This window comes from Colias eurytheme, chromosome 6 (assembly GCF_061535395.1).
Source record: "Colias eurytheme isolate Ceu_HAF_F1 chromosome 6, ilColEury1 Martin Lab GWU primary, whole genome shotgun sequence".
In the NCBI taxonomy this organism is placed as follows: domain Eukaryota; kingdom Metazoa; phylum Arthropoda; class Insecta; order Lepidoptera; family Pieridae; genus Colias; species Colias eurytheme.
In genome coordinates, this window is record NC_142985.1 from 8,873,080 (window position 1) to 8,892,101 (window position 19,022).

The 19,022-nt window shown below is 32.5% G+C and overlaps 1 protein-coding gene across 1 annotated transcript; it reads right to left on the minus strand.

Annotated features, from left to right (window-relative positions):
* Positions 1–3,491: 3,491 nt before the first annotated feature.
* On the minus strand, positions 3,492–6,434 carry LOC149907882 (uncharacterized). The gene is made up of 5 exons (XM_090102737.1): positions 6,302–6,434; positions 5,007–5,138; positions 4,577–4,793; positions 4,143–4,332; positions 3,492–3,617 (listed from the first exon to the last, which is right to left on the minus strand). The coding sequence occupies exons 1-5, from the start codon at positions 6,432–6,434 to the stop codon at positions 3,492–3,494; spliced, it is 798 nt and encodes a 265-aa protein (XP_089958863.1).
* Positions 6,435–19,022: the final 12,588 nt, after the last annotated feature.

Below are 19,022 nucleotides of genomic sequence, written 5' to 3' on the forward strand. Positions count from 1 at the left end.
GAATACAAAGTTATGATTGCGTAAATATAAATTTACTGTACCAAAATTGCCGGAAACACAATTTTCATAACCCAAATTGCAATCGATACTAAAAGCCACTGGTTGAAGTTAAACTAATTTACATACGGCTAACTTCCGTGGGACGTTGATTGAAGCGATTCCGAGCGACTTCGTAAGTATTTAGTTTAGCAATTTTTCTTTGATAATATTTCTAAAAGAAATCCGAAGAGCGACCCTTCCTCGATGATTAAACAAAGGACAAATGACCCCTTTAGAGTCGATAGCGTCTTTGTGATCAAAGACTTGTTACGAGCTGTCGAAGAAGATTAATTGGCGTCAAAATGAATGGAGCCCTTTGAATAAAAATATTACCTACTCTTTGATGCTGGTCGTCTTTAGTCATTTTTAATGATTGGCTTATCTAGAGCAAAATAATTGTTCCACAATACTGGTATATACAAAATACGAATAATGCATAGATAAATCCAGATAAATCATATTTAGGGACATACTTAAACGACATACATTTTTAATACCATATTGTACCCAACAACTGTATCATTATGGCTAGGTATGCTTATTATTTATTCCAAAGATCCGTCCTATATTCATAAGCCACCGTACAATGAGCCATAACACCGCTGTCCACGTATAATTATTACAATGAAAAAACTACTTTATATCGGAGGAATAAGCGCTACAATAGTTCGAATCATTTATTTTGTTTTAATGTGCTTACCTGAGTTTCGCTATAAATAGTTTATGAATTTATCCCTCTTCCGCGAGCATTAGTCTTCTCGGTAAACTGGCTTATCCCGTTGAGATTATTTCGCTTAATAAATCACCCGAACAGAATAGAAAATAATTATAGGTTTTAAAAGTTGGGAGCACGTTGTTATGTACCTATCCTAGTATAGTTTATACTCGAAACAAAGCTAACACTATCATTAATTGTAAACAATCGTTTAACTCTTGTGTTGTCGCAACAATCTAAAACATAATTTATCTCTTGTACTTTTTGCGAAACTCACCGTAGCTTGAAAGAAAATTTACAATGCTTTTAGTATTTTTTGGAATTAGGTATAGTGAAACTACTGTTATTGTATAATATAATTTCTAATATAAATAATTTGATATACTTACGTATTTCGTTTTTATATGTGTGCAAGTGACTCTCCAAAAATAGTCAACGTAAAATCATTAATTCATTATCTACCAAACGCAATTGAGTAAATTAGCGCAATCAGTTTAATTGTCATTAACATCTGATATTATTGTTGGGTACAGGATATTAATTGTTTATCATGTACAACAGCTGACAAATATCTAACCATTACGCTTCGGTTCTCAATTAAGCATAACTATTACACAGTAGTTTAGCCTCCATCAGAACTTTATTGGAAAAGAAGGGACTAATCGTATCAATATATTGTGTTTTAAACGCAAATAAACAATAGCAATCGCATGCGAATCTTTTAAGCAAATTAATTTGTAAATTATAGGAATAAAATTCAGTTACCATGGTAAGATATTGTGATGTTTTCCAACATTGTCGATTACATTCATATACAAAATAGGTACAGATATGTCATAACACCATTGTTAGCACGTAGTAAAATAATGAGAACAATAGCTCGCATTCTTGTCTAATTGGGTGAAATAAAAAGGAACCATACAGTCAATTATAAACTGCCGTGCTTCTTGTTTCCTCCATCGTCGCACTAATTTAATGCTATTTTGCACCGACCCACTACTCCCCGGCTTAACGACCAATTATGATAGTTAGCGTCATCGAACCATGTTCGTTAATAAAAATTGCTTCAAACTTGCAATGTTTCCATCAAATCTATACATCATAAAGTAAATACTTATGGTTTAGTATGTATTAAATAATATAAATAGTAAATACCTTCAAACGTTGCATCGGTTATTTACACTATAAATACATTTTTTTTACATTCGCTAACAACAATCTAGGTATTCAAACAAACAAAATAAAGTTTGGAAAATCCAAAAGTGCACGACTCATAATGCTCATTTAATTATGAAATATATAAAAAAAAACTTATTGTAGTTTTCGTTTTTTATTAATTGCAATTAAACGACACTGAATTAATTAATCATTCGCATTCAGTGACCTACAATCGTCGATTAGAATATTAAAAAAAAAATTTTAACTCAAATGATGGATTTTTTCACAAGTTATAGTGTTTTCAGGTTTCACACATGACGGACAGGAAAATTTTTTGACCTATTTCGGTGTTTTTTTCCAATTCTATTGAAGTAAATCAATTTTTAAAAAGTATGGGATTAATCTCCATTAAATTATCTCGACAATAGTATGCAAAATATCTTGATTCCGTGAACTAACAAGGCTATAATAATAAGAATAGCTGCAAAAATGAGGCGAAAAAAATTTTTCGATCGTAAAGCACTCTCTGATGCTTCGCATCATGAGTCGTGCAAAATAAACAGAACATATTCGGTATTCGTATGTAAAAACTTTTTCATCCAAACCATAATCTCAACGAGGACGTAAAGTTGACTTCCTTGGCATACAAAATGAATGAGAGCAATCGAGAACGCAAACCCAATCATCGAAAACCAACAGCGCACGGACTTAGCCATTTCACGGAGATGTGTTTGACTTGCAGCGTCCGACTCCCTTCTGTTTGTGTTCCAAGCGACTATCAAGCTTAAACTTTTAGCAAGTGTAATGTACGGTACTATGTATGTTTAAATGATGAACTAATTTACGTTAGTTTGCATTAAGATTACAAAGTTCGTGAGCGATCCGATAATATTTGCGTCTGAACGTTTCGATGAATATCTTGTATTGCTGTTAAAGTGATTTTTGTTCAAACAAATTCCATTTACGTGACCTTTACGTGAACGTTAAAAATTCAGGATAAATTTGCGAAGATTTTAGAGTTCGCTCAAGAAATGTGGACCGCTGAAGAGAAATTAACTGTGTCTTTGTATTTTGAAATTTTCATACGAACGTATGCATTCATATTCATTCTCTTTGAGTAATGGAAAATGTTGACAACAATACGGGATGCATAAAAAGGAAAACTTTAAAGTGGCTCCGGGGAGGCGCGCTGGCCGGTGAAACAAGCTCTTCGCATACAAATCAGCACACTAGCCCACTTTAAATGGAACTCTGAGAAATTAACTTTGATCGCGTTTTAATGTTTGCGGCAACATAGATATGCTACGGAGGTTTTTTTAATTACATCGTATTTTTTAGTAGTTTATTATCTGACCCTACTTCTATTACGTTTATTGCTACGCTTGACGTAGAGATATGTCCCCATTAGTATTTCATTACATTTTTCTATGTGTGAACCACAGGTGTGAACCTGTATTTCGTTACTTTTTTCTGTGTGTATTACCTAAATTAGCAAATAAAATAAAACAATAATTTACAAAAATCATTTATTCGAAAATTAGTACAACTATTAAAATAAAATGCCTATAAAATATTTCATTTAGCTCTCGCCACTGATTACGATATTTAATTGCGAAGGTTTCAAATATTCTGCTTGTTTACCCAGGTATGGTGTGTGACGAATACCAAATGATGGCGCCGGTATCGTCCGTTTCGGATACATAAACTGAAAAAAAATCAATTTCTGTGTATATGTTAATTTTTAGTTTTGATTCGAATAAATGGTACGCCAATTATTGATGTGAAGATTTGAAAGTTAGGCATTTTAAATACCAACTGGACTGTGCGAATACGAATTGTTAAGTCGAGAACAAAGAAACTAAAACGTATGTAGGTAATCTCAATTATGTCTATTACAAATAATATTAAATGACTAAATACGACATTATTAGCAAAATTATAAAAGGATTCCATGATTATATTAAATTATATTTAAATAAATACCTTCCTCTCAAAATAAGCGAATTAATTAAATGCGGTATTTTAATATTTTAACATCGTAATAGCAATACATTTAATTACGCATATTGACTCAAGTTAATTTCCATGCGAAAGCGTATTATAAAGGGAATTTATTTAAATTAAGCAAATGGCAGGGGGTGTGAAATACTCAAATATTTGAAATCTCGAAAGCTGTTAAACGATGTCTTTGATTAACTTTACAGTAAATATAACGGAGACGTTAAAATACCTTTTTCTCGCAATACGCGTTGGGCGATGGCTCCTTTTTGGGCTTCGGACTTTTGTAGGGCGCTCCAAAGGAATATGCGGGCTTACTTTGTTTTACGAAATTAAAGTTAGGATCGTGTTCCCCCGGGCCCGGCATGTATTGTACCGATAATTCTCGAGCTGCATAGCCTAGAGTATATGCTGGAGGTTTTCTGGAATCGATATAATGAAAAATTGTATGATATAAATAATGTATCTGGAACTTGCATTTCTTGATAACTGACATATTTTTAAACTTATGTTGTGAAGTCGATCAATACATACAACGAAGCAATGGTTTGATCATTTCATAGGAATAAGGAGATGAGGGTATGAGGAGAAGATTTGAATACAGGAATGTACCTATACGTAGAAATCGAGAAATTCTTATATCTTAAAAAAATGAGCAAGAATTACTTGGTAGGTTTAGCTGGTAGGTACATGTTTGGAGGTGGAGTCCATTGATCCCAGGGTTGGTATGGAGGCTTAGCAGCTGGTCTCATGGTGTACGCTGGCGGTCTTCTGTACCGAATTTCGCTCTTCGGTGCATGCGTTCCAGGCCCTGGTGTTTTGGTCTTGTCTCCCGGCGGCTCTAATCTAGGTGAAACTACTCCGTGACGTATTTTATAAGGACCTGTATTACAGAAAGAACATGAAGATATGTATGCAAATGTATTTCTTATCAATAGTTATTACTCTTACAACAGACTCTACCTTATTAATTACTCTTAAATTAAATCGTTACCTACTTCTAAATTGTTACTCTTATTAACCTTATTATAACTCTCTAGTCGCGCAAAGACCATACAAATGATATATGTAATTGGTTTTAGATTTAAAAAGTTACCTTTCGGGCTCGCACCAGAAGTGTCTAAAACTGGAGCTTTTGGAGTTAACAACGGCTTCTGGAAACTTACAGGTGTAACGTGTCCAAACGTATAAGCTGGAGAGCGTTCTATTTTCGAGTAGCCCTTCCCACCTGAACAAGGAAAATTTTCTAAAAATATTCCATAAGGAAAATAGGAGCGTTGAAATATGTAAAACTATCGTAGGTTGAAACTGAATAATTTCCAACGAATCTGCACCTTTATTCACAAACAACTCTCCGATCTGACAGGTTATTTTTGTTATTGATACTCTGAAAAAAGATCCGGATTTTTAACGCTATTCGGAATTTAGCAAAATATCTATACGTATAAATAATGTACTGGATTTTTTAAATTTGTTAGTAACGGAGTGCTTTTATTTGATAAATTGATTTTAAAAGCAATATTGAAATATCTATTACTTAGAATGTTTTATTTTTTGAAATTTGCCAAAGCATTAATTTAAATACATTAAAAGTGATGGACAGAAAACTCATTTCATTTGCGCAATATATTTATTCGCATTCTCTTATTATCTTCCTGCATGACTAAACAACAAGCTTAAAAAGGTTATATGAATTAAAATAATCTCATTCATTACATGGATTAGCCATTGCCTGCAGAGCAGAGATAGGTCAGTTTATTTTATGCCTTACGGTGCTTTATTTTATTGGTAGATAGGATAAACGAATAAATTAAATGTTTGTTGCGATTTATACATAAGCTTTACATTTTTATTAATATGTGCTTTAAACTGTAGGTAAACATAATATTTAGATTTACGCATAATTTTTAAAACGTAAATATATTTTTGCAGGTGAGCAGGTGAGCATAAATAATATATTTAATTTCAATATCATTGCTTATGCATAAGTCAAATAACTCAAACATTTTATTTAAAAAACAGTTCTTTTCACATCATCAATGAAGCGTCGTAATTTGTCTAAGTAATGAATACAAGCCATATTTTAAACATCATAAAACGCATAATTATTTTCATATAAATAATTACGAAAGCAATATTAGGTACCTATTTTGGGATCTATAAATAAACATGAACGTAACGTCGGATTAGTGAGTACAAAATCGATACTTTTTTTGGCTTTCACAGGGGATTGAACTCTGACCTTGTGTTTTTAATTATAACGAAGTACGTATAATGAAGTAATCATTGTCCCGACTTCCTTAACGTTGGCTTAATTTCGAACTTGTGTTTTATAATAATACATTTAAAATTATATATAATACTTCAGAATTAATTGTAAAGTTTACTTACAAAATATTGGAGGTGTCTCATAATGCTGAGGTCCTGGACACGGTATTTCACCACCTATCTTTCCTCGGCGTTCCGTCGGCTTACTGGGAAACTGTTTTATTAGTTTGGCTCTGCACTCCCAACCCCAAGGCATTTTAGTACGAAATAAGTATAAAAATATATCTGAAAGAAAGATATTTCTCAAAACGTTTGTAAGATATCGCTTTAAAAATGTCGTTTGTCACCGCTGTGTCACGAGGAAATATATACATGTTTTTTTATAAATAAATTGCCACTTGTATTTGAATTAATACTTTTTAGTTAACGAGCAAACATGAGCAAAGCAAAAGCTATTTATATAATAGATTAACCACACGATTAACACAAAATTTTATGTGATTAGACTTTCAAAAATTTGAGATTTTCTACATCAATAGTTACAATCATAAACATGAAATGATCTCACGACTCTATTGTTACTCTATACTAATTTTTTCCACACAAATATTACATGTAGTTCGTTATAAATATAACGTATTCTGTTTGCGTATTAACGGGACTAAGGAAAACACCGGTCGCAATAAAACCACTGCGCCATTTACTTAATTAACGTAAAATTTTTGATGAAAGGCCAAATAAGAAAATATTTCATCACATACGCTGGATGTAATCAAAACGCCGAGTCGCATGTGCGGAGATAAAAAGCGCTATAAAAAGACAAGAAATAAACGAATCAAGCAAATAAAAAAGGGAATTTCACGAAACCGGAAATTGAGCTGCAGCGGATATCGTCGCACCGGAACGATGTGCGACGGAGGAATGACTTCCGGTCGAGGTGAACCATAATTCTTCTATACCCTATTATAACAAGATTTAAGGATATCTATAAAGTTTTAAAGTCTAGTCTATAGGGCTATATTGTCGAAAATATATGAGTCTATTCTCAGAATATGACGATGGTAACGTAAAAGGATAAAATATAAATTTTGTGTTATCAGGAAATAAATAAAGCTCTATGTATGTCTGAACGAGTCTTTTATTTTATCTTAAAATGTAAGACAGTGCGCGCACGAGCAACTTTGTCTCCGCAACTATTTTGTCTCTCCCACCTATGGGCTAGTATGAAAGTGCGCGCACGTAGCGACGCAACTCCCCATACAAATTGATGGGAGAGACAAAATAGTTGCGGAGACAAAGTTGCTCGTGCGCGCTCGCTCTTAGTCAGTAAACAATGCTATAGGATATTACTAAACTGTAAACGGTAATAATCATATTGTTTAACAGTAAGCAGTAATTAATAAAAAACAATTTTATTATAATAACTAGATTCTGCCAGCCCGCACAGAGCTTTAACTTTAGACCAACAAATTGTTTAAAACTGCAAGTACATAACATAGATAATCTAGAATACACGACAAAAGCCAAAATTGTAATCATGTATTGTATGTGTAGGTACCAAGGTACCTACCTATACTTCGCTTATGTAAAATAACAAAAAAAAAGTAATAGGAACATTATAATTTATAATGACGTCAAAAAATATACATTTAATAATTATTATAAATTAAAAAATCAAGCCGAGTTATTTGAATTTTTTTGTGTTACAAAGTCTTCATGAAACCGTAAACTTTTTTGCGTTTAATCTCATTAACTTTTCGCCCAGAAAAAATGCCTTATTTATGTCGATACTAAGAACGAATGAATATGACATTAATTAATTTCAAGAAGAATATCACAACTTTCCTGATAATATATGAGATACTTGCCGTAACTAAATACAAAGTATAATAAATGTTTATATGATATATGTTATCCTGGAAATATTACATTTTCTTAAAAAGTGAATGTATTTTTTATTATTAAATAAAATATTTATAATGTGGTGAGTTAAGAAGCAAATACCTAAGGCAAATATATACTTTATAAGACTCAATGACACGTCGCTTGCTGTCAATTCAGCAAGAGATTGGACTTAAAATCAATAATTCGTAGCGTTAAAACTTTGCAGACAGGCGTCCATTTTAATTTGCTGAAAGAATTTTTTTTTTCGTTACTAATAATTACAGAAGCTGAACCGATTTTTTACAAAAAATATTATACCTACTATTTGTAATCTCCTTGTTAATGACAAATATCTACAAATATGTTAGATGAAATTTGTAATTTAAATGGAAACTCTACAGTATGTAAATAAAGTAATGCAAGAGCGTAAATAAAATTTAATCCAGAGATATAAGATAGACAAGCGTAAGTAGCCAGCGTCTAAAGTCCAGTAGATTATAATTTTTAACGCCGGCATCACATCTCGTGTTTTAATTATTCATGTAAGTAATGGAAAATTAAAAACCGGGCAATATTGCTGGGTCGTGCGGCATTCATTATTCAAGCCATACAACGGGTGTACGTAAATCCAGGGCTTTTAATAAATTCTATTATAAATATGCGTGGCACTATAATAGTTTAATCCAACTTTAGTTTTAGCGTCTAACGGCGGGGGCACACGATGCGTTGCGGCGCCGCACCGCAAAGATTTCACCGTGTCAGTGGGCAGACGAGCGGTGCGGCGCCGTAACGTTTTTATGTCGCAGCGGCGTCGTAGCAGCGTTGCACAGCGTGTCCTTCCTTGTGATACAAAACAACTGAGCGGTGCCGCTCCGACGTCGCACCGCATTCACCCCTCCCCGCCTCGTCTTGGTGGTTACAAGTCCGGTGCGGCGCCGGAGCGCATCGTGTGACATGCCACAGATATTTCTATGTAAGACGACGCAGCGACACCGCTCCGGCGCCGCACCGCCGCCGCAACGCATCGTGTGCCCCCGCCGTAAAGTGGTGTAAGGAGTTTTAATGGATAGAATACAAGGGATTATTTGAAATTATAAAGTCCTCAGACAGAATTTGGTTTTAAAATTTAATATAAACCTTTATGTTATCAGAATCGACAAGATAATTAACAATTTATATGGATAGCTTTTGTAAGAGGAGTAGTTTTAGTATCTATATTTGTATTTTTCGAAAAATGAAATTTATTTTATAACAATAATTGTTTGATTTATTTACCGAGAAAATTTTTCGACAAATTCAGGATCGAAAAAGAAATGGGAAGAACAAATAATTGCACTAAATCATAACAAACAAATAACAATAAATAAACTGTTGGTAAGGGAGAATATTGTGTTTAAATCAATTGGCTCCACATCTTTAGGTACTGAAAATGCGATTTATTTAACACATTGCGTAGTTTGAAGTAGGTCAGGCGGGCAAATGCGCAAACTTCTTACCCGAACAGCAAAAGTCAATTGAAACTCAAAACTTTTTTCAAAGTGCTGTCGAGGCAATGGCGACTTTTTATATTGATTTTATCTTGATCCCATCGCCTATTACATGTTTTCTTCTGACTTATTTTTATTTAAACATTGTTTATTTGTATAGCCTTATTTAAATGATTCGTAGCTGTTTTACTATATTATTTTTAACAGGAAATGGTGACTTTCTATCCTAAAAATGTATGTTTAAATCAACCAAATTAAATAAATATCATTCCACCACAAGCTGTTGACACAGCAACAAAGAAAAAAAAGGCTCTAGGCACAGAATACATAATAGTAGCTAAACGCTACAGAACGGACACTCTCCGCCTCCCGCCAAAATTAAATTTACCTCACCCCCGCGCGATCAGACATAAAATGGGCCATATTTTTCTGCAAGGACGATACGCAACGAAGATTGACAACATTAATCAAATTGACTTAAAGTAATTTTAGATATTATTTTGGATTTGTGATTATCGTTTTTCGTAGAAAATGGTTAGATATTGTGCTGTTTACGGATGTATTTCATCAGAAAAACGCGAATTTTTTTTTACGGTAGTCACAAATGTGCCAACCATAAAGCGTTAACACACACATTTACAGTCTCTACAGTGTGACTGTCAAAACGATCATTTTGTATGGAGTGTCCGGGGTGTGCTCTAGGTTTGCTGAAACCACATATGCATACGTTTGCTGCACCATCATAGACTAAAAATGTTTACTTTCTAAATCAAAAAGTCCATCCTTAAGAAGGACTTTACCACACTATATAAAGTCTCCTCATAAATAAGCTATTTGATCAATGAAAATAATAGTGTGTGAGAGAATGATTATTTTTCTACCCTCTTTTTGCATCAACTGCCGTGGTGAAGAGTGCCCGCGTGTGTTGTCAGTTTACGTATTGAAAATAGACGTGGCTGTTTATTCCCTTCCATTATTTTTTTCGTAGTAAAAAAAAATATTATGTATTTGAACGTTTAACTTACTGGTGACCATAATAGAGGGATGTTCTGTAAGAAAGTAAATTAAGACCAATTAAAAATATATTTAAAAAACCTCACTTGATTTTTCATTGTTTTATACCAAATAAAAACAAGCTATATCATTGAAGTAGCATATTATGACTCGAATATTGTTTCAAACATATCACTAGACAAGGATTCGCTGTACATTGAGTTTTAACATAAATTTACCAACTTCTAAAACTCTTGTATGTATAGGGTTAAATTATTATGGGTGTTTGTAGGATTTGCTTTCGAAGATTGTATAAAATAGTTGAAAAATTTCAACTCTAATACGATTCGCTTAGAAGATGAGAGTCATAAAACTTTTAATATGATACGCGTTTATAGGCGACAATATGAGCACACTATCATTTCAAAGAGATTTCTACACCGCAAAATATAAAATTCGATTTAAAATACTCTACTCTATAAATATTAAAACGACCGCCAATATAACTTTTAAGCTTATATTTTATGATACAGGAAGTATTATGCAGAGTAGTAGTGATTTAGAATTTACAAACTACAATAATCAAACACTAGAAAGTACTATGCAAAAACCGAATCAGGAATTATAAAATTGTAACATGTAGAAAACTGTAAACAAAAACATTGCAGCAAGCTGCAAAGACGCTGTTGAACCTTCCTTATGTATTTAATTTTAAATTTTGTGAAAGCTTGGAATAAGAAATAAAAACCTCCTTTTTGTATATATAAATGATTGATTGTATTTTGCTTCATTGTAGTTTGAAGTTTATACAAAATAAAGCAGCGCTATAAAGAAATAAAACATTTAAAAGTATTCAGAAGTATTCGTTCTCTTGTAAGTTTATTTTTTTTTATCTGATATCGCACATGATAATTAAATTCAGATATTTTTAATCCCACATATTGTGTTGTAAATATTCTAGAATAGAAGTATTTCATTCCCTTATTCATTCCTTAAAAAATAAAAATAAAAATAAGTCATTAAATATAGACAAAAGACAGGTAACTGTCCCAAATGTCGAAGGCTTTCATATTTGTTTCATATTCATTACTTAATATGTCATGTACCACCGCCGTTTTTGTTTTTTTTTGTTACTATAACAGCCCACGCATACGGATGTATAGAATATTCATCTCATTTCACTATTTTAAAAACTGCTACGTTTTAAACTGCAAAAAATAGTATTCTACCTGTATTCGACATGGAATCGAAAAAGAACTCTCTTTGTATCGCATTTCAAGATTGTAAATCAACGAGGATGTAGTTTTTCATTTTCAGTTAGCATGGACTTTTAGTATAAAATTAACTTTGAATGGTCGAACGTACACATGAACACTGATTCTATTTTTTTCTATTTACCGTTCTTATATGCTTTCAAGAATATTGAGTATTTATTAAATAGATATTGTTTAAAAAATACGTACTTTTACGTATCTCCAATAATATCACTTGTACTTCGCTAACAGAATCAAATCTTTTATATATTATATGTATTTACAATATTATGTACCACTTCTATTTAACAGAATTAAATCTATTATAGATATTTAAAAAGTAACTTTGAAATTTCGTGGCCCAGATAGTTACCTCAATGATATACAAAATCCACACAGACTAATTATTTTAACCAAGGTATCAGAATGTAACTATTAACAATTCAGAAGTAGGTATGTGTAGCTATATTCGATGCAGGTAACCTCTTATTGACCAGATGTTTGTATTATAATGAACCAATTCAGTTTAGTATTGAATGGATATTCAGCTCGGAATAGGCATAGCACTGTTCTGAATATTGAACGGAGCAATCACAATTTTAGACTGTGCCGTTCTAGTCATTTCGTTCTCGGCCACTAGCTTCATTAAAATCCCGGTATAGTGAAATGTTTATTCACTTTTGTTCTACTTGTATTTGATCCATATTTTGTTCGTTGGCGGTATGGCCTTTTTGCCTTTTCTACATCCTGTTTCCGATTGTCATTTATATATGTGTTTTAAATATGCCTTTACAGAGATTATAGTGCTAATAAAATATTTTGTATTAAGGTTTATTTTGCATATTTTTACATGATTAAAATTTTAGAATGGGGTAAGTATGATAAATTGTACCTATATCTTAAATGCTCTTGAAAATTATTTGTGCTTTAATTTTTTATAAATAACCTATATGATATATTAAGAGTACACGTATATAACGACAAAGCAAATGATACATACAAGGGGACAGCACAAGGTTTTTGATTTTGAGGCTGCATTGGCTAACAATTCGTCAGCATTTCCTAATGACCTCTGTGCGTATTTTGGCTTACTGGCTACAAATATGAAACCTACCTGATAGGAAAATGAATAATTTTTTATCCATTAAAATTCCTCAATAATTATGAAAAGATACAGATTAAAATTTCGTTATGACTGTATCATTGAAAAGTTCCGTGTAATTAATTAAGAATCAACGGAGTGCGAGTGAGTATTGTTAAAAAGTCAAACGATTCATTAAATTAAGTGTTCTTCCTTGCTAACAGCGGCGCTATTCAGCTCCTGATGAATCTTTTTTATTGAACAACAATAGTTGAAAAGCTTGTTTATTTTTCAATAAAATTTAATACGTTAATTGACACAGCGCCGTCGCTGTTTTTATTCAAGCTTAAAAAAATATATTTATTTTCAAAAGTATTCAAATAGATACTGAGTTAAAAGAATTTTATGACGATGTGTGGATATTAGAAAGAAAGAAAGAAAGAAAGAAAAAACATTTAATCCAACACACAAAAATAAAAGAAATAAAACATACAAAGAAAAAACAACAAAGTAACATGCATCGAACAAAAACAATATGAAAATTACAATAAAAAGAAGTATGCATGCCATTTACATTATACAACAATAGGTCAAAGGTATTGTGTGGTTGAATATATGCGTGTTGGATAGGGATACCACTCAGGAAATCTGTGGCTTTAGGGCCGCAGCACTGATTTTCAGTGGTTCCCATATCGCAACTGACGTTTGCAGTGATAGGTGCTACAAAATTATAAATTACTTAAAATTAATTAATAAATTATAAATCTAAATACACATTTTAAAATATACATCCATTATATGCGTATACATAAGAATATTTAAATATACTATTTACTTATATATCATATGCTAATACCATTCTAAGGTAAAAAATTCCACACACTGATAAAAATAATAAAATAACAGATAAAGTAAAATAAATAGACTAAGATAATATTGCCTTATTTTTATATACATAGTTATATATATATATTTTTTTTATTTTATTAAAGAGCAACTAAGGTTGGCTGATTTGTTGCTGTATTATAAGTTTTTTGAATCCATTACGAAAGCTCGGCAAACTGCTTTTATTTCGTAATGGTGGAGGCAAATTGTTCCAACATTTAGTTGCTCGATATTTAAAGGCACCTCTGAATGCCATGGTGTGGTGTCGAGGCATAGCTAAACCAAATAAAGACGCCCTCGTTCTGTATACCGTGTCCGAATTTCCCAACCAGGATAATTTTTCGAAAAGGTATGAAGGTACATTAGACCGTATGACTGCAAACAGCAGAACGGCAATGCAGCCTTCGACGATTTTGCATGTTTAAAATCCTGGCGTTGTTCAGGTATGGCGTTATATGGGATCGGGGGGGCACATCCCAGCAAAAGCGGGCGCACGCATTTTGTACTCGCTGTATAGCTTTCTTTGAACGCGCGAGTATTCGATCTCCATACAACGCGTCCCCATAGTTAAATTTGGACAACACTAAGGCATCACATAGTCTAATTCTGAGCTTGGTCGACAGATGGCTTCTGATACGGTAGAGAACTTTCAGCCGGTAGTAACAATTGGAAATTGTTTGGTTAATATGTTTTTCAAACCGCAGTGACTCGTCGAAGACGATGCCGAGATTGCGAGCCTCTTTCACCCGCTCTATCGCCTCTCCATTTACGTATATATCCATTTACGTATTATTTTGTTGTTATAACTGTTCTATGTATATAAAAGTAATGTAAAGCGATTAGACTATGTCTTGGTAAAGGATAAATGTTAATTTATTATTATTTTTATCCCATACTCCCTAGACCTCGGAGTTGAGGGAGAGGGTGGAATTCTAAGATGAAAAGAAACTCCTGTAATAACTACTGTAACGCATTTTTTGCTCGAGGTTAAGCTATGATTTACTTTTAATACGATAGAGTAAGAAGACGATAAAGACAATAAAAATACGAAAAATTTCGATAAAATTATGGATTGTCCATAATTTTCGTAAAAAACTCACAGCACGGCGAACAAAACAAGCAATCACGATACTAGATTGTTTTTGTTTAACCGACTACATACAATCATAAAAATACCTGAATACTCATAAAACTTGGTATGATTACGAGTTACGACGGACTATTCTCAGTAGATCGGAATATAGTCTCTTCAGGAGAAGAAGAATCAGTGTTGGTCGTAAATCTGTTCCTTGTACGGTTTATTTGATTAGGTGAAGGCCTTGGCGCCGGGCGGCACATAACTGCTTTTATTGCTATACTAGAGCCCCGCTCTAGCATTGCTTCGGTATGCTATAAGTCATTAAACGTGACCACTCTGACCAGTATAATATGAAGATTTCATTACGCATGTAATAAAAGGAAAAAAAATTGCTTAAAACTTATTTCACTTCTGCATTTCAAATTAAAGTCACCTCGATATATTGTAAAGTTCTAGAAATGAAATATTTTTCTTTAAATCCTGCAATCCCATCTATTGCGTTGATAGTTAGGAATAGGCGGGTCAACACAGAGCGAAGCAGCCTTGATCAGTGTGGACTTTACTTTGCGTTGCTCGGCCGAGAAAAGCCGTGCTCGCTCTATGTAGACCCTCTAGTGTTATACAGTAAATCAAGTATATTTGTAGTAAACAGTTTTGTAAAGAGCAATGAGTAGAAAGCTTTATTGAAGTTTAATTTTACTTAAAACTATCGGCACGGTCAGAGCAGACTAAGATCTAGGCATATTAACATGGACGAATTTATCGCGCTCCCATAATTCATTTGCGAGTTTACATTTTAATTATTCAGTTTCCATTGTAGTCATAAATTATTCAGCGGGTAGGACTCTTGTTTTAACAGGATTGTTACTCTGTACTCGCCGGTATATCCTAGTATCTGAAAATTTAATAATTTTATAACTTTTAATGAGGCGACCTCGTCAACTGTTTTTGTATCACTTCGACGAAAATTAGTATAAGTTGCACTTGGATATTTCAAAATGTTGCAATGGATGAAGTATATTTTGTAGGTATTATACCCGTATACGTATAAAAATAAAATAATAACTTGCTTTCAAAAAGATAGAAATTAGATTAAATATATTCTAAATTCTATTAAATGTATTCCAAATTCTTCTTGTACTTTCAAAAGTAGATTCTCTATAGTATTATATCGCCAAATCCATATTTACATTATTAACATATGATACACGTTAATAAACTTATTGTTTAGTACTAAATTTAACATTGTATATAATCCCGGTTATGTGTATAACAAATTGATTGGCTTACCTGAGGTAACCATGATAACTCAGGGTGTCATATTATATCAAAAGCCAAGGGAACGATGCCGGCAGCGTAGCGGAAAATAGCCTTCTGCCGTGACTACACTCCAGACTCCAGCATCGATCAATTACTATCGCCTCTATAAATATCGAAATACTAATAAAATAAAAGAGTAGACGTCTGAGCAGCGAGCCTATTCATTCTTTGGTATTTACTCATAAAATATCGAACATTGGACGTCTTTATTTTCTTTGTTATTTTTATGAATTATTTTCATAAGCTTTCTTTTATAACTATTGTGTTCGAATGGTATTCACCGTTTTAATTTTGTTTCTTTATTATAGGTTTTAATAGAACGTTGATAAGCGTTCATTTTTTTCTTATTCATTCATAAAATTGTATTTTATTAGTATCTTCATTTTAATCATGTTCCATATATTTTGTATTATATTCGGGAAATTGTTTTTATAATAAGTATAGTGATACCATTCTTTAATTATGTAGGTAGCTTAGCATTCTGCATGAAGTTTAATCAAATTTTCGAGAGCTTTTTGAAAAAACATTAAAATAAATTGTCAAATAAACATAAGCAGTAATGATGTTAATCCTATAGACGGTTGTGGTCATATAACGTTGAATAGTTTATTGCATTAATACGAGTACTTCAGTATACAACTCATTAAATTGGACACTGCAGATAAAATTTAATTTACATTTACTTTAAAACTATAACAAACAAAAGTTTGGCGTGCTCGCCGGTTTATTGTATATTGATGGAATTTTGATACGGTTTTCAAACATTTATTTTAAACTTGCTAACCAGTAAGTTGGAATTTGTTTCGAAATATATTAATTTTAGAAGACGGTGGATCATAACATTTTAAAGTTTCTTAATTATGAATTACTTTAGACTTTGTTTTTATCATCCGACTGATAACAAATGTGATTGTTTTTTTAAACAGAAATATTCAATATAATCTTGTTATTACGCGTTTACAATTAAACATTTCGGGCACACCCACACACATGTGAGTGCAAATTTCACGAGGTAACGAGGCTTCGTTCCTTATGACGAGTAACAATAATTCATCCAGGGGCCTGTCAGCGCCGTTCCTCACAAACTGATGTACCTGTAATTACGTGGAACGACATGGCATGTCTTATGGTGTTTATATAACTCGGGGATGCCGTTAAGCGATTGTTATGAATGCCTTTGTGATATCGTTTTCTAATAATTAAATGGTACAAGTAGTAAGACGTTTCTTCTATCAGAATATACGTTTATTGGGGTCATTGTCATTGATAGTATTTAATAATATTTATGGAGAAAATTATATTACTTTAGTAATGATATTCAACTTAATTTATACTACTGTGCCCCTTCATCTTTATGTAAACGGTGAAACTAGTATAAAGATTCAAAAAAGGAATACAGCAAGCCAAAAAGATATTTCAGAAATAAATACGTAATAATTATATCAATTTCCGAAACTTTTTCAAAAATTTAAATGCATGAAAATAATTTACAACAAAATAAAAATATTTCCACACCTGTCATTCAATCGTCGAAAGTCCATGTAATTGAATTCACAGTTTTAACAAAACTGTACGTTAATCTTTAAAAATAAAAAAAATATGATATATTATAGTAACCTCGGGCATGGCCTGTGTGTGAAAATTTCATTCGTCCATTTAGTTCTTTGTTCGTGATTGAGCAACAAAATTTGAACTCGCATTTATAATGCTTGCGAGCATGCAATATCATTTCGGTATTAAAAAATTACTAGAAATGACTCTGCAATTCTTTTTTAATAATTTCATCGAAATAGATCTCGAAAAAGTTTCAAATTGTTGTAATAATTTATATCCAAACTCTTTATATGATCATATTTTTAACATAAATAATAATATTTGGTATCGTATCTTGATGATGCATTGTTTTAAATCCTTATACGTTATAGGTATTTTAATAAAATGTTACCAATTTTTTTAATAACTAACACACACCCACCTTCAATATTTACACACTAGCAAAACGATCGATAAAAAAGATCTCTCTAAAACAAAGTTGTATTCGTTAAAGCTTTTCCAAGCGATGCGTTGTTTATTTTCCCCATCTGAAGTACAAACGTTTGACCATATTCCCTTCAATATGTTGCATTCCGACTGGAGCTAAATAGATTTCGTTTGTCGTATTGATCCGTGCTATTCGTAGCCGGTACTCGCTACTGGCGGCTAAAAAAAGATAGCTTAGCCTTTTTGTGCTCTGTCACTGTGATTAAGTATTTAATTTTGAACAGCTACACGTTTAAAAATAGGTATTCATGAACAGTATAGAAAAGCCTGGCATTTCTGTGTTATTAGGTAGCTTTGTACCTTCTATTCCCTATCGCAAATAATAGAAGTGGACAATTTTAAAAGTATACTTGAATTTATGACACAGACAACACCATGGAGTTCTATTGCGACTTTGACCCCATTATTTGTAACGATATATTTGGAACAAGTACCGTGCTATCTGTAGAGATAAGAATAAAATGTGAGGTGGATTGCAGCGCAGACGGCAGTCCGAATGCTATAAATTGCAAGCTAATATCGGAGAGTAGAGGCGCCAGGTGACACTTTGGCGCAGTCACGGGGGAATACTGGTAATATTGCACTATCCTATCGTGTACATTTGTTAATTTCACCTACTTGAGTTATACTTTATTATGTGGGAATAATTTCATATTTCAAATATAACATTGATAATGGAAATAAACCAGAAATAGGTACGCCTACCTACATACAAAATTTTCCGTTCTGTGTCGAACAACATATTTGTGCTAACATAACATTCATAACAAATCTGTCGATTAAACTTTGAAGATACCTACTTATAAAGCATCGATTTTTAATT

Excerpts from the sequence above, each read along its gene's own strand:
- LOC149907882 (XM_090102737.1), bottom strand. The coding sequence starts at position 6,434 with ATGCCTTGGGGTTGGGAGTGCAGAGCCAAACTAATAAAACAGTTTCCC. Across the intron at positions 4,794-5,006 it reads TTCTGGTGCGAGCCCGAAAG|GTCCTTATAAAATACGTCAC; the intron begins GTAACTTTTTAA and ends TCTGTAATACAG. Across the intron at positions 4,333-4,576 it reads CTACCAGCTAAACCTACCAA|AAAACCTCCAGCATATACTC; the intron begins GTAATTCTTGCT and ends TATCGATTCCAG.